At 40.8% G+C, this 16,006-nt stretch overlaps 1 protein-coding gene across 1 annotated transcript in view; it reads left to right on the top strand.

Moving 5' to 3' along the window:
• The window catches only part of b4galnt4a (beta-1,4-N-acetyl-galactosaminyl transferase 4a), a 209,985-nt gene that overhangs the window by 78,196 nt on the left and 115,783 nt on the right, over positions 1 to 16,006 (top strand). Inside the window, exon 2 of the mRNA XM_052060029.1 lies at positions 281 to 393. Coding sequence (XP_051915989.1) covers positions 281 to 393 — 113 coding nt within the window. The remainder of the gene's footprint in view (positions 1 to 280; positions 394 to 16,006) is intronic.

Here is a 16,006-nt window from a genome sequence, read left to right as displayed (position 1 = left end):
ATAATTGTACTGGACTAATGCTCCTTGTTCCTTTGCTCCTTGAATTTGTATGGCCTTGATTAGAGTGAATCGGCACCAAGTAGAACCCCCCCCCCCCCCCCCCCCGCAATTGCTTGAAAGTATTATCGACCATAAAAAATGATTCTAATGAAGATAAGAATCAGGACTACACTTTATCCTCTTTAGGATCATCATTACGCGAAGATGATTAAAAGGGAGCTGACAATGACAGTGGCCATGTTTGCCAGCTTTTTGAGCAGTGCTCATGTTTTTTGTCTAGATGGGGAGAGACAGAGCGAGGGCTCGGACACCAGCCGCAAGCGGGACACTCGCTCTTCAACTAGCCACCACAAGAGTGAGGACACCAGCGACAGTCGGGAGGATGAAGCGGCGGTGAGTCTCACTTGTATGCAATTGCTTGTGGTCTTTTCTTTTCACTGTCAGCTGGGATAGTGTCGAGCTCACCTACAACCCCGATTAACATAAACGGTCCAGAAAGCAGCTTGATCGATGAAGAGAGGTTACATTTCGGTAGGCTGCACAGTTTTTATCCATTAATCTCTTTTCTGTTGTGCTCATCTTGTTCAGAGTCAGTAGGAAGCTGGAACCTATGCCAGCTGACCTTTGGCAAGAGGAAACGTAGACCCTGGACTCTTCATCAGTTATGTGTGTAGCATAAAATGCATTATGTAACCAGCAAAATGAAAGCCTTCAATGGGCCTAGCATGCTGATTTTGGGAATATGGGTGGGTGGGAGTAGCCTACAAGCACAGGGGTAAAAGGCAAACTAGACTTTATGTGATCAAAATAAATAACACACATACTGCAGCTAGTTCTTTTTAAAAAGTTGTGTTTTGGAGTTTTTTGGACGCAGATAAGATGTTTCTGGGATTTTTCACCAGTCTAAAAGAAAAACTATACAAATGCTTTTACTTTATGATTGAATGGTCAAGGGCACAGAGGTGCAACTTCAGCTTGCGAATGCTTTTCATTCCCACGACACCAGAGGCCGAAAATAGTACATTAGCTCTTCGGACTCATGTGCACAATGCTAGTACAGAATGAGCCTGGAGTGAACAAGGCTGTGTTTGCTATCATGGCTTATTTGACGGACCCAATCAATTATGTTATTAATAGATAGTTTTGGCAAATTAGCCTATCACCAATTTCGAGTCAAGCAAAAAGTCTCATGCAAACTCCAGACATTAAATCCAGAACAGAGTTAAACCCCAAACCTAAAAACGATGATGCCGATGCGCTAACCACTTGACTTGACTTACTGCTCACATGAAAAAATATCTTCGAGCGAGTGACAGAGAATCATGCTATCCATCTTTAATCAAGTCTTGTCATATTCACACATTGAAGTGTAATGTTTTCAAATGTAATTCAGTGTTATTGAGTGTAATCAACCAAATATATTCCCTGTCTTGAGACTCGGTGCCTTGAATGTATTAGCTTAGGCGTCAAAACAATTTTGCTTCTCCTTTCCTCTATTCTTACACTTTAAAACTCGAAGTACAAGACTATCCATCCTTCCTTCCGTTTTCTTTCGCGCTTGTCCTCATGAAGGTAGACCCTATCCCAGAAGTCGGCGTAATGGCAGATGCAGAAAAGTACACACTTTAAGCCAAGTTGCTAGGCCATGAAGGAGCCGATGTACTTGAAGTCCTTCCTTTTGTCAACCTACTCTCTGCTAATGAGTCCAAAGGGAGCTCTGATTTAACAGTTGCTGAGTACAGGATGCCCTGCATGTGAAAAAGCGGTCCAGTGTGTCATCCTCCCAATTAACCAAATGCAACACCATATTCATGTAACAACATGTTCTTTGCCGCAAAGAAACAGTAGCACGACACAGTTTAAGCTGAATGCCAAATGCTGAGGATGTCATATACTGTGTTTCCTTTCGTGAAACGTATCAGTCTTCAAAATCGATTTAAAAGAACACGAAAGGAAATGTGTTGAAGAGATAACAGCCATGAAGGGGAATAAGGGATACTTGGGAGCGGAGCGTTAAATCCGCCTGATAGCACTCTGGTTTTGCCTCAGTGACGGCCAAATGGATAGCGGCATTCTCAATGAGCCAGTCTCGTGTGACCAAGCTGAGAATTTCCTCTGCACTGTAAAAATTGTGCTGAAGTCACTAAAATGTGCCAGAAAGCTAACATATATTGCTATCGGATAATTCAAAATGTGTCACTTTGTCATTTGTTCCCTGAATGGCTTCCTCAGATGATGATTACCGCGGGGCTCATTCTTAGGTTGTACATAATGCACAACTACGACGCGCATTTTTGAATCAGCCGGCTAAAAGAATTTTTTTTACTGAGCAAAGTCAGCTGTTTATTGAATATCAAGGGCATTACGTTGGCCACGTTTGCCCGTGTGTCACGTCACTGCTTGCCCCGCGTCAGCAAAGTTAAATGTCGCTGCATTCACAAGGTGCCGTTTGACCACGTTCAACCGATTTTAGTACCCGTGAGCTAAATTGTTCAAAAGTGCGATTCATACACATCTTAAGTTCTCCACACACTTTATTGCTGTTGTTCATTCTTTTATACCGTTTTCACAAAAACGGTATAAAATCCCTCATTATGATTATAGTGACTAACATTTTTGCAGTTCTGACTATTGTGTCAGTATTGCTTGAAGAAATTACAGCCACATGAACCAATAGCATGCTGGCACACTGGCATTTGAACACACACGCACGCACGCACGCACGCACGCACGCACGCACACACACACACACACACACACACACACACACACACACACACACACACACACACACACACACACACACACACACAAATCAACTGTCCAAGTACTTTTTACAGGTAAGACACAGCAACAACCTGAATGAATAGTAATTATCACGTGTGCAAGACCGCACAAAATGTTACCTAAATGGGACATTTTTTGAAAATCGACGCTAATTGCTAGCATTCAAATACTGTTGTTTGTTCTCTAAAGTGCCTCATCATGTGTGCAATTAACCAAGTAAGTCTTTTCTACCTACCTCGTCTTCTGAAAATGTGCCTGTGAGCAAGCTGTTTTTGCCCAACACTTACGTACATCATAAATGTGTTTCTCCAACCACGACTTGGCACCTAGCTGAGATCTGCCACTTGCTACTACTGTTTCATGTCGAAGACGAAAGTTAAGCAGAGCAACATTTGGTTTAGTTTTGATACACAGATTAGCGTAGCCTAGCTATAGTTTGTGATACGTAACCCATACTTTATCACTTCTTTGTTATGTTTGTTTATCTATATTTAAATCTGTGAATGTGCCCTGCGATTGGCTGGCAACCAGTTTAGGGTGTACCCAGCCTACTCCCTGAAGACAGCTGGCATTGGCTTCAGCACGCCAGCGAACATTGTGAGGATAAGAAAATGGATGGATGGATGGATGAAATCCTGTGTATATTTTGACAAATGGGTTACAGATGGGTTATCAAGGCAACTGAGAACGATTTTAAATAATGAAAACAACATAATCTTATTTGAAATGCAAAAGCAATTGAATCACAGACATAAATGAAGATTTGAAGCAGTGACTCCTTTTGCTGCAATATTTTTCCTGCATATTCTGCATACAGGGAAAGTTATCTTGAATTTATTTTCTGAATGCAATAATTTGACTGCGGATGTGATTATTTGTATTCAGATTGAACAATTTACCATGAGAAAATTTCAATTGAATCGAGCTTGACCAGCATCCCTTTAATTGCTTCATCTTTCCACTATAAGCAACAACTTTTACCTTTCCTAATGTGCCTGTGTACTATGTGTTGGCTGAACCTAAAAACATGCTGTCAAACCCAACAACTACAACCCTCTTGATACCCATTCACCACAAACGTTTTGAATTTTACTGTGCATGTGCTTACTTGTGCGCATGACCTATGATGGCATACTTTACAGTTCTCCCTTGTTGGCAGCTCACACAGCAACATCGTCCAGAGGATGAAACTAACTATTAGAGTGTTCCTGTGAGAGTGGTCCATTTTTTTCCAAATGTCACTGCCAAAGGTCAAAGCTGTTCACATTCTGGGGCCTGAATGTCAGACACCAATTGTGTGTATATGTGTGCATGTGTTTGTCTCTAAGGAAGTGAGAGGCACAACGTGAGGAATTATTCAGTGTGTTTAATGTACTGTTATATGGGTCAGGGGGACGGCGCCTCCTCTTCCCTATTTGCCCGCTCTGTTAAATATCTCTAGTTTGCGACACTAATAACTCATGTTCGACATTTTAGCATGGATTAAAATGAGAAAACGCCTCCGTTTGCACACAATTGGATTTCATACAGAACAGCCCCAAAAATGGGATCCCCCTTGATTTTAAAAATGACAACTACCGCCCTTGTTTCTCAGGTTTAGAATAGTTAATTCACTTTCATACTTTAATAAAGTAGTAGAAGTAATTAAAAAGATGATGGTATGAGCACGCATTCTTATTTTAAATAAAACCATGCACATTTTTTGGGGGGAGGGGTAGGTGGGGGCTATAATGTAAAATGGAAGAAGCAGACAAAAACATTGTTGAAAGGTGAGAAGAACTGGGGTGAAAAGAGGAGGAGCAAGATCTCAAGTGCAATAGATGACATGACATTCTTCTTCATTCGCTGCGAAAAAGTTGAAATTCATTTTCTTTTTGTGTATTTATAGCCAAGAAAAAAAGATTTGAATTTTATCTAGATATAAGTATTGAGCATAGCACTCTGTACATCTGTGTATGTATGTGTTTTGTACATTATTTCTGCATGCTATAATGTACTGCAATATTTGTTTGGACAGCGATGTACTGTATATTTTAATATAAATTAATCAATATGTAGCAATAGACCACCCTTCCCCATTTTGCTATACTGTATGTTTTCAAATATTGTTTTGTGCGGGTGATGAATCTACTACGACCGCTACTATGGCTACAATAATATATTAAAGAACAACAAATAATACAAAATAATAAAGTGCTATAGAGTACCGTGGACCCCTGCTATTCATAGGGAGTAAAAAAAAAAAGTAATTAATATTATTTAAACAAAATTGGAAAATATCTGCAAATATGTTAATCCACGAGCGCAGAAAAGTCTGCACGATTCCTCTGTATGCCATAGTTTCTGTACAGATAGAGCCAAGAAAACTCAACAATAACGGAAACACAACATAAAGTCAGACGCTTGGTATCTGCTGAGCAGCGAATACTTGGGATTGTTTGTTTTTTAGTCAGGGTTCCTTAAAGTTTGCAAAAGGTTGCAAAGACCGAAACATACTCTGATGAAAAATCAACACTCGCAACTTACGGAAAGACTCACAAGCCTTCGCCGCTCTGTGAGATGCCACCTTAACCACACACCGCTGTTTGATCTCAGCATCATAGTCAAAGTATGATTTTTGGATTAAATTGATTCAAGGTTTGACATCGTTTTAAGCCCTTGCCAAAACTGTTACAAAGTCTCACCCCACACAATCATATCTCTTAAATTTATCCGTGTGGTGTTTTTTTTCTTTCCAATTCATATTTATTTATTCATTCATCTTTCATTCATTCATCTTCCGAGCCGCTTGATCCTCAGTAGGGTCGCGGGGGGTGCTGGAGCCTATCCCAGCTGTCATATTTATTTATTTTTCATTAATTTTTTTTAAACGTGTTGAGAAGTGAATAAATACAAAGAGAAAAAAGAAGCTGTGACTTCATAAACCATGGGATATTTACTTGTTTTCCCCTGAAAATGAAGTTGGGGCACAGCGTAACATTGTGGTAATGCACCTCATAAGGTCCGTGTAAACGCTTGCTTGAAGTTGCAATTGAAATAAGTGAAGGAATCATCACATTTGCTCCCACTGAGGTGAGTGTCTGAATAGTTTACACAGCAGCTGTGCGAACACGGCCTGATGTTAATTTTAGTGATGCTAATTTTAATGTCACAAAGAAGGTCCTCATTTTACCCTGAACAAGCTCCGTGTTGGGTTTAGTCAGCCATGTTTTTATACCCACAGTTCTGTCAGTGACTCCCAAAATAGACCGCGTTTGTGTTACCATGATTCCTTTGAAATTATTTGGCAATATTATGATATATTAAAAAAATCCCTCTGTGGAAGTGTTTTTGAAACTTCTTTTCCCCTTCACATATCTCAAGTACTTCAGTAACTTTATAACGATTTGGCTTCATGACTGAGCTTTTGTGCTTTAGAAACTAAAAAGTTCCAAGGACACTTTTGCACACTCTGTCACATTTTTTTAAGGGCAAGACAAAATAGTTTCAGACTCACTACAAATGATGGATATTGATTTATTATTGACATCATCATTGCTTTATGGGCAATATTGAATATGACCCTGCCACATTTTGAGTTAAAATTTCTATTTGGTGAAAGATAAGTGATTTAAAAAAATGTACGGATGCCTCTCAGTCTGAAATTTCACATGAAAGTGTAAAAATGTAGTCTATTTTAGATATTTTGTTTTGCTTCCATTCTCTTCAAACATTGGCGACATCTCCTGTAGGTAGGAATGCCTTTTTATGTCTGTATGTGTCTTGTGGTTGACATCAGTTGCAGATAGTTTTAATATGGTTATTTTTTTACATTTTGATTCGTGCTCACCAACATGGTGGGTGCTCTTGGGAACCAGGTAGCCCCCAAGGACTGCATGAGGAGACAGCCGGCCAGTTCGATGTTAAAATACGTAGTAGCTTACTCATACATTGTCATTATTTCTCAGGAATGTTGTCCAAAACCAATTCCAAACAGATTGTGACTTTGTGTTTAAACATAAATAAAAACAGAATAGAATGATTTGCAAATCATATTCAAACGCCATTTACTTCAATACATGACAAAGATAGGCTACCTCATGTTGAAACTGAAAAACTTTATTGATTTTAGCAGATAATCATTAACCTAATATGAACGTAATACATTCCTAAAAAAGCTGGGACTGGATCATGTTTACAACTGTGTTTCATCACTTTTTCTTTTAACAATATTCAATAAACATTTGGGAGCTGTGGGCACTAATTATTGAAGCTTTGTAGGTGGAATTATTTCCCAATCTTGTAAAGCTTCAGCTGTTCAACAGTCCGTGGTCTCTGTTGTCGTATTTTACCTTTCATAATGCGCCACCGATTTTCAATGGGAGACAGGTCTGGACTGCAGGCAGGCCAGTTTAGTATCCGCACTATTTTACAACCAAGCCATGCATTTGTAACACCTGAAGAATGTGAGTTGCCGTTGTCTTGCTGAGGTAAGCAGGAGTGTCAGTGAAAAAGAAGTTGCCTGGATAATAATAATAATTATAATAATAGTAATAATAATACGTTTTATTTAATAGCGCCTTTCAAGACACCCAAGGACACTATACAATAACAAAAAACACAAAACAATACGGGTTGAGCAGAGGCAGCCAAAATGCGCCAGCGTTCACTGAACCCGGAAGTCAGAAAGAAACCACTGGATGGCAGCATATGTTTCAAAACCCGTATATACCTTTCAGCATTAATGGTGCCTTCACAGATTGCGTAAAATACCCAATCCATGAGCACTAACAAAAGCCCATAACATCACAGATGATAGCTTTGGAAGTTTGCGCCCATAACAGTCCAGAGATTTCTTTTCCTGTTTGGCGCAGAGGAAATTGTGGATGACATGCATCCACAATTTCCAAAACAATTTGAAATGTGGACTCGTCAGACCACAGAACCATTTTCCATTTTTCATCAGTCCATCTTAGATGAGCTCGAGCCTAGAGAAGAGAAAAGAAATGACTTCACTCTTGTCTCTCAACAGGGATATATTTTCATCATTGTGGTAATTTTACAATCGCACATGTAGTGCAGGAGCCATGCCACTTTGTTAACCTCCAGTTGCTTTTAGAGCTGTAAATCTGACCAGTACATATCTCCCTGGCCTTGTTGATAGTTTATGGGAGATGGGAGGTAGCGGTAGTCTGTGACACACCCTGAGCCCGACGAGGGGCAGCCAGCCTGAACTGATTAGTAAATAAACAGACAATGTACCCTTGATACACTGCTCGGTTACAGAATTGGCATGATAATGTAATTGCTTGCCTTCCAAATGACCTTAGGGATGAGCAACAGGACATATTTCTGCCGGTACCATGTCCATTTTGCATTTTAAATATTGTCATGCTCTGAAAAATCAGTTCAGTGGCATCGCTCTCTCTCCCCTGCTGGTTGGTTGATGATTGGATCTGCAGCCAGCCAAGTGGAAATGGATGTCCCATGAGGCGTTTGGTCCGTCAGCCCAACTGCCCCTGCAGTGGATGTCTGCATCTTGCACACGGTTTGCCTGCCAATTTCCCCTCGTTTGCAGTATCACTCGTATTTTACCAAAGCAACAGGGTTGCTTTTTTTTTTTTACTTCAATGATGCACCACAGTGCAATTTTGCTCACGAGCCAACCAACATACAACAGTTGTCTCATTTTGTCACACAATTATAAGCTTTCCTTGAACGTCTGTCAAAGCTTTCATCCAATTCAAGGAGACACATTAACCGAGAGCTGCGGTGGGCTCAAGTGAAAGGAGCCACAAAGAAATACAACTGTGAATAAATAGATTTGACAGTAAGGCATTGAACAGGCTGCCAACAGATTCGAAGTACACTGGTCCAATGTGTCACTCAAAGGCATTGTTTGTGCCTCTGTGTCACTTCAATGCTGTAAATTTTAAACATTTTCCCACCTGTCACTCATGAGTCCTTAGAGTCGTTAATTTGTTTTCCCCACTTACAGCGATGCAGCTTGTGCGGTGGTATCAACAATAATAAATGTGCACAAGCAGTATTCCAGTGTGGCAGAGTTGTGTTGCATAGCCAGACCAAGAAAAATGTATAACATAAGTGTTGGATCTATTTGGGTTTTGCACATATCTACAACTTGTTTTATTTTTGCGCCAGTGATGCAAGTAGGGAGTTGTAGCCTTTGGATTTAGCGCAGACAGGTGGTATGAGTACAGCTGCCTTTCAGCATTTATCTTACGTTTACACTTAAATGGAAAGGCAATGGTAATTAATGTCTTTCTCGGAGTGTTTATAATTAAACTTCAAAGAGCTTGATTTAACAACAAACCCCGGCTGTTCATGGATGTAACCATCAAACAGGGAGTTCTTCCTCATCACTTTTCAAGCTCTGGGGTGTTTACAGCTCTTTGATATGAGGATGTTGAAGGGTTTGCTCTAGAATTGGTTTTCCTCTGGGTATTTCTGTTACAGGCAAATGTTAACAGGCATTTGTTAAGCATGTGGTGGGTCCATAGAAACCAGAGGTTTAAGTTGCAGGGCAGGCAATGCTGCAGTAGTGATGTGTGTTATGCTTTCATTCCACATGTCAAGTACAAAGTTTAAGCCCGTTATACAGTCCGTATACAGTATAACTGCACCTGTATACAGTATTTACATCTTCAAGTAAATGATGGGCACATTTCATTCTGACATTCCAGTCAGGTTTCAAGATGATGCATAGTACGGAGTTAGCCCTGTTACGCGTTTCTAATGACATCCTCCTGGCAAATGACTCCGGAGACCACGCGTGTCTAGTTTTATTGGACTTAACTGCAGCATTTGATACAGTGGATCACAGTATTCTGCTGACTCGTTTGCAGCACTTAGTGGGCATTGGGGGCAGTGCTCTTGAGTGGTTTAGGTGCTATCTAGCTGACAGAACCTTTTGTGTCAGCCTTGGCTGCTCTGAGTCACGCACTGCTCCCCTGTCATGTGGTGTTCCACAGGGCTCAATTCTGGGGCCTCTGCTGTTCTCGCTGTATCTGCTCCCATTGGGTTCCATGTTAAGGAAACATGGTATTCCCTTCCACTGCTATGCAGATGACTGCCAGATCTATGTCCCACTGAGCAAGAAAGACGCCTTCTCATTAAGGCCACTCCTATCCTGTCTGGAAGATATCAAAACCTGGATGGCACAAAATTTCTTGAAATTCAACGAAAAGAAGACAGAGGTGATATTGTTTGGTCCCAGTGGCCCTTGTACATTCCATCCTGTAGACTTGGGCCCCCTGTCTCCTTATCTTAAGTCAACAGTCTCAAACTTGAGCCTTAAACTGGACAGTGATTTCAAACTTGATCGGCAAATTGGTGCCGTTGTTAAATCCTGCTTCTTTCACCTTAGACAGCTGGCCAAAATAAAACCTCTCCTCTCACATGAACACTTTGAGACAGTAATTCATGCCTTTGTCACATCCCGGCTCGATTACTGCAATGCCCTTTACTTTGGAGTCAGCCAGTCCTCTATTAAGCGCCTTCAGCTGGTCCAGAATGCCGCTGCTCGCCTCTTGACTGGTACTCGTAAGAGGGAGCACATAACTCCTACTATGGCATCCCTTCACTGGCTTCCCCATTAGTTATTTCAAGGTCCTCCTCTTTGTTTTCAAATCTCTGAATAATCTCGCGCCACCTGACCTCTCTGAGCTCATCCGCCCCTACACACTTGCCCAGCGCCTCCGGTCTGTGGACCAGACATTATTAGGAGTACCAAGAACTAAACTGAGGCTCAGAGGGGATCGAGCCTTTTCTGTTGATGGTCCCTCTCTCTGGAATGACCTCCCACTGAACATTCGGCAAGCCTCCTCGCTGCCCATCTTCATAGCCCTCCTCAAAACTCACTTGTATTCTCTGGCATTCGACTCAGAATGACTTAGATTTGTTCTTGATTTTACTGTACCGCCTTTATTGCCGATTTGTCTTACTGTTTATTGTGCATGTTAAATTGCTCCATGTACAGCACTTTGTATGCAGCGGTGGCTGTTTGAAAGTGCTCTATAAATACTGTTGACTTGACTTGACATTTAATTTTCATAAATGTATCATGTATCTAGCATTCATATTTGTGTGAGCAGGTAAAATGTTGAAAGGGATTACTGTATTTTCCGCACTATAAGGCACACCTAAAAGCATTTTATTTTCTCAAAAGCTGACATAGCGCCTTATCATCCAATGCGCCTTATGTTTTTATCAATATTCTGATTTCTTGGACGCAGTATTTAAAATGTTCTGTAAAGCGATTTGTTCCAGCTGTAGTGGTGAAAGCTCTAAAAAATAAAGCTGTCTTTTATTATATTGTATTATATTCCCTTTCGCATACCTCTATCTAGCGGATGCATACCACAACCACAGCCACTATTGTAGCTTCTATTCCATGCGCCTTATCATGTGTCCTATATATGAAAACAGTTTTAAAATAGGCCATTCATTAAAGGTGCACCTTATATTCCAAAGCCCCTTATAGTGCGGAAAATACGGTGACATTGCCGTACCATGTGCTTTAATTATTCATACACGTGACCTTTGATTTGGCACTGAGTGTGCATAAGGCACTCTGAACAAAACAAAACAATATACTATACATGGGGGTTTAAAACATTTTTTTTCATCATGCTATGACATGCAAACAGATGAGTATTAACAATGTTCTCGTGTCAAATGCGATTTAAACGTTTAAATTATTTTTTTGGAAGCAATTTGTCAAAAATCACAGTTCCAATGTGGACCATAAGTTTAGTAAACATTTTTGTTTTATTTTCTCTTTTTTTGTCTTCGGACAAATTGTATTATTACATGAGGCTTGACTTGCGTCAATAAATGGACCTTTGACTGATTGGGGTGGTGTGCACTCCTAAAGATTTGTGTGAGGTGTGCACTCCTCCAAACTTGTAAGCGCCACTGCCAGATGAAGCGTATCCTGCTCCTGTTGCCGCACGATACAGGAAAACAAAACTGTCAACATCTCCATTGTTTTTCTTCTGCACAAAGAAGTTGACAATAGAAGCAAGGAAGGATAAGACCCATGTAGAAATTTGGAACAGGAAAAGAAAAGCGTTTTCTCAGACGGATTATTTTTTCTTCCCAGACAGATAAGGAGCGGGAGTCTAAAAGCATCATTAAAAACATCAATCTGTGGTGGCATGGAGTGGATTTATGGCTGGATGCAATGCTGAGAATTGGTCTGTGTGGATTTCAAAAAGTGAAGATCTCGTTCTTGTTGTTTTTCATCCAAAAAAACTCATTTTCAAGTGTTCTTTTTCCTTTCATCTTTGCCATTTCATCTTACAATTGCATTCTGTTCTTTCCCCATTGTGTGTCTCCTTTTGTAAAACAATTTGTGCCCTTTCTGAGTTGCCCCTCATCTTTCGTCCTTTTCTCTTGCAATGATGTATCGACGCCTGCGGTGAGCTTGCCATGGACTCATACTCGTCATTGATTTCTGCTGTCCACACACTGTCCGGCCGGAGGCCGGTCTCCGGGAGCTTGTTGATTGATCTCATCATGATCTATCGACTGTTTTGCTGTGCACAATCGCTATGTCTTTCACTTGTCTCCAGCCACTGTCTGCCTTGAATAGGTTTGCCTTTTGCTTTTTTCCCCCTCCAATAATCATGACTTGCCTTAAAATACTCATTTTTGAATGTGACATGCAGCAAAACATTCTTGTAACCTTGATCCCCAAATCTCATGTAAATACTTTTTTTGTTTGTTTGTTTTTGTTATAAATCTCAATCAATAGCTGATTTTGTTTTGAGTAAGGAAATAAATCATGTTGGAAAAGTCTAAATTACAATTTTAATTGGTAAATTCTGATTTCATTGAAGTAGGAGACACAATTTACAAAAAAATACTCATGCATCCATCCATTACAAGTATTTTTTGAGGTGGTACTTTGTACTCTAGCATTTAGAAAAAAAGGCAATGACACTGACACTCACACCTAGGGACAATTTGGTGTGTTCAATCAGCCTGCCATGCATGTTTTTGTAACGTGGGAGGAAACCGGGGCACCCAAAGAAAACCCACGCAGGCCCGGGGAGAACATGCAAACTACACACAGGGAGGCCGGAGCTGGAATTGAAACTCCGCACTGCGAAGTCGACGTGCTAACCATTGTGCTACCGGGCCGCCCCTCATGTTAACATTTTTTTTTTAATGGTAGAAATGAAAATAAATGTGACATATCATCTATTCAGCAGTGCAATCTTGGAGCATCTGAATGACGTCAGGCCTGATTGGAGCCTGTAATGTATTTCTTTGCAGTTCAGTTTGCTGCACTTATTTTTAGCTGTGTGTGTTTCAATGCACTGCATGTTTGCACTGTGGTTGAGAGAGGAAAGTTATTTCATCTGTGCTGTATGTTGCACATAGAGCATATTTGACAATAAAGCTTGACTTGACTCTATACAGGAGGGGTCAATATAAATAGCTTGAATGATGACGATACGATAACGAAATATCGCCCAGCCTTAGTCGCAACAATAAAATAATTTAACATATACATGAAATTAAGTATAATCATTTTAATCATTTCTTGACCTAAAAATCTGACACATGTATTCAATTCTTTTAAACACACAAATTCTAGTTCAGTTTATGCAGTCGGAGAGGCAAACTTGACCACAACACGGCAAACCTTGTTAGACATGTTATGCTTATAAAAAGAGTATTACATCGGTAAAAGTACCATATTTTCACGACCGTTCGGCGCAACATATTGTTGGGTGCAGTCTCAGTAACGGGTGCTTCTGTGTTTGACACATACACAAAACGCACTGTATTATTGGACGAAACCAGGCATGGTAAAACATACGCCAGGTTAAACATACGGCATGCATGCGTGCACACTAAAAACATGTTTTTAAAAAGGCAACGGAAGCAAAACTGAGTTCCGTTGTACTTTATTTAGCCATTTTACAATGCACTCACGTTTTTCTCTTCACCTCTTACATGCTCACCCTTCACTCATTGGCGACTGGTACCTGCCAGGGTGTGTTTTTAGGGTCCTCTTACACGCCCACCATTCACTCATTGGCGGACGTCCGCATGCCTCTCGTCACTCACTCCGCCTTTTCTCTATACAAACAGCGTGTCGGCCAGAAGCGCTCTCAGTCATGCCTCATACACTAGACTAGACGCTCCGCATTATACGGCGTCCTGTCCATTTTGGAGAAAATTTAAGACTTTTAATGGCGCCGTATAGTCGTGAAAATACGGTAGTCTTTGGCGTATGAAAATGTGTTGCGACAAACTACCCAGCTGTTATTAATGTACAGGATTTAATTTCATCATTTCCATCACACTGTTCGAACATCTTAAACAGGCTGACTGAGTCTGTCTTGCCGACCACTGCTGAAGCCCTCTGGTTGGCTCTGTTGTGTGTGTCAGAATATCGATTCCGATAAGTGTCTCTGTAGATTTATTCTGTCATTAAACACCCTCGAGCCTTGATTTTTCTCGCTTGAGCCAGTGAAAGTTTGCGGGTATATCGACACACCGGTCGAAGTTAATGTCTGGGAGGCATGGTTGGATCCAGAGAGGCAGCTCGAGGCATCTTGTGAGATGCCAACTGGCTCCGGAAAACCAATTCTTATTGGCGTTTGCAATTTGGGGCTGAGTGGACAGGAACAACTGTATGTTAATTGAAAGAAGGAATCGATGCTGCAGTCTTTACCCATGCTGTGTTCAAGACTCATATTTTCGAGTGGGTAGGAAATAAGAGTTTTGCAGCATCCTGTATCAAGTTGTTTTGGTGCCAAATAAACAAGGTGTCTCTCTCCAAGTGAATTTCACTTTTCCCGTGAAGCTTGTTAAATCTGGTTTTCCCTTGAGTGTATACTGGACACCGGAACTCAAAGTTTGGGCCTGTAAAGGATTGTGTTCTTCTTGTTTCACAGTGGAGGTTGGAGTTATGGCTTAATGGGGACATAAAGGGGGGGGGGGGGGGGGGGGGGGGGGAATTTATGATTATTTCATGTAGGAGACGATAAGTAAGCCTGGCTGCAGTTTTGACATTTATTAGCATCTGTTAATAATGTTTTTTAGCTTTGGCTGCTGCTAACAAAAACATATTCAAATATTCAGCACTGTGACATCGACATTTTGATGAAAGCCGTGTTGAGGTCATCTCATTGCTGGTGACTTGATTGATGTTCTTCGGTGCTGTTTTGTAACAATCCGGCTAAATGGGTAAACATGCCCTCGTTATGGGTCGCAATATCAGATGGTTCTACAAGGTGGGAATTTACAGTGTTTGTTCATCATCACAAACAGCTCTCCTTTCGATTAGATCGTATGGACTGAAAGATTTTTCAAAATCCTCCTCAAGCTTCTTTTTCTTTTCCCCCATTCAGCACTTAGCAAAGCCACACATTCAGTAACAGAAGACCATTTCAATCAATTAACCACTTATTTCATTTAGTGCACGCATCCGTTGCGAGTGGCGTCCCTTCCTTCTCCTTAAATCCAAATACGTCGGATGAGTAAATAGTTAAACGTAGTTTGTGGAGCTGTGAAGTGACTTGTCATTACAACTACTAGCAGCTGGAGTTTTTGTGTTTGGCAATGTCATGCGCTACATTAAGTGAGCTGTGTGATTCAGCGTCTGCTGCCTCCACTCGCATAAATGCAATCAAATTTTTACGGCGGCACAATCTATTTGTATATTTGTCTTCCACCATTACTCAGTGAGGATTGCTTTTAGCTATTCAATATTCTGTCTTTGTCCATATCAGAATGTATCATTATTCCAGCAAGTTGGTGTTGGATGTTCTCATTTTGTCAGCAGTGAGACAGCATCGAGAAAATCAGTATGAAAATCGATTGGAAACAGAGGAGACAGTCACAAAGAGACAGTGGCCCATTTGAAATGTGGCCTCAAACAGCAATACAAAAATTTCATTGTTGTACTCATGTCATGTTTTTCCATTAAGAACATCATGAATTTCATGACCTTTGCTTCAAAACATAATAATGAGAAGCGTCTGGCGTATCAACTGACGCATTATTTACATAACACTATAACAAGGCATCTGTTTGTAAGAGTGATTGTAAAATGTCAGAACGTTAGCACGTCGGCTTCACAGTGCGGAGGTAACGGGTTCGATTCCAGCGCCGGGCTCCCTGTGTGGAGTTTGCATGTTCTCCCCGGGCTTGCGTGGGTTTTCTCCGGGTGCTCCGGTTTCCTCCCACATTCCAAAAA

Source organism: Hippocampus zosterae, chromosome 3, assembly GCF_025434085.1.
Source record: "Hippocampus zosterae strain Florida chromosome 3, ASM2543408v3, whole genome shotgun sequence".
In the NCBI taxonomy this organism is placed as follows: domain Eukaryota; kingdom Metazoa; phylum Chordata; class Actinopteri; order Syngnathiformes; family Syngnathidae; genus Hippocampus; species Hippocampus zosterae.
The sequence above is the reverse complement of the archived record's forward strand: the minus strand, read 5'-3'. Positions and strand labels throughout refer to the sequence as shown.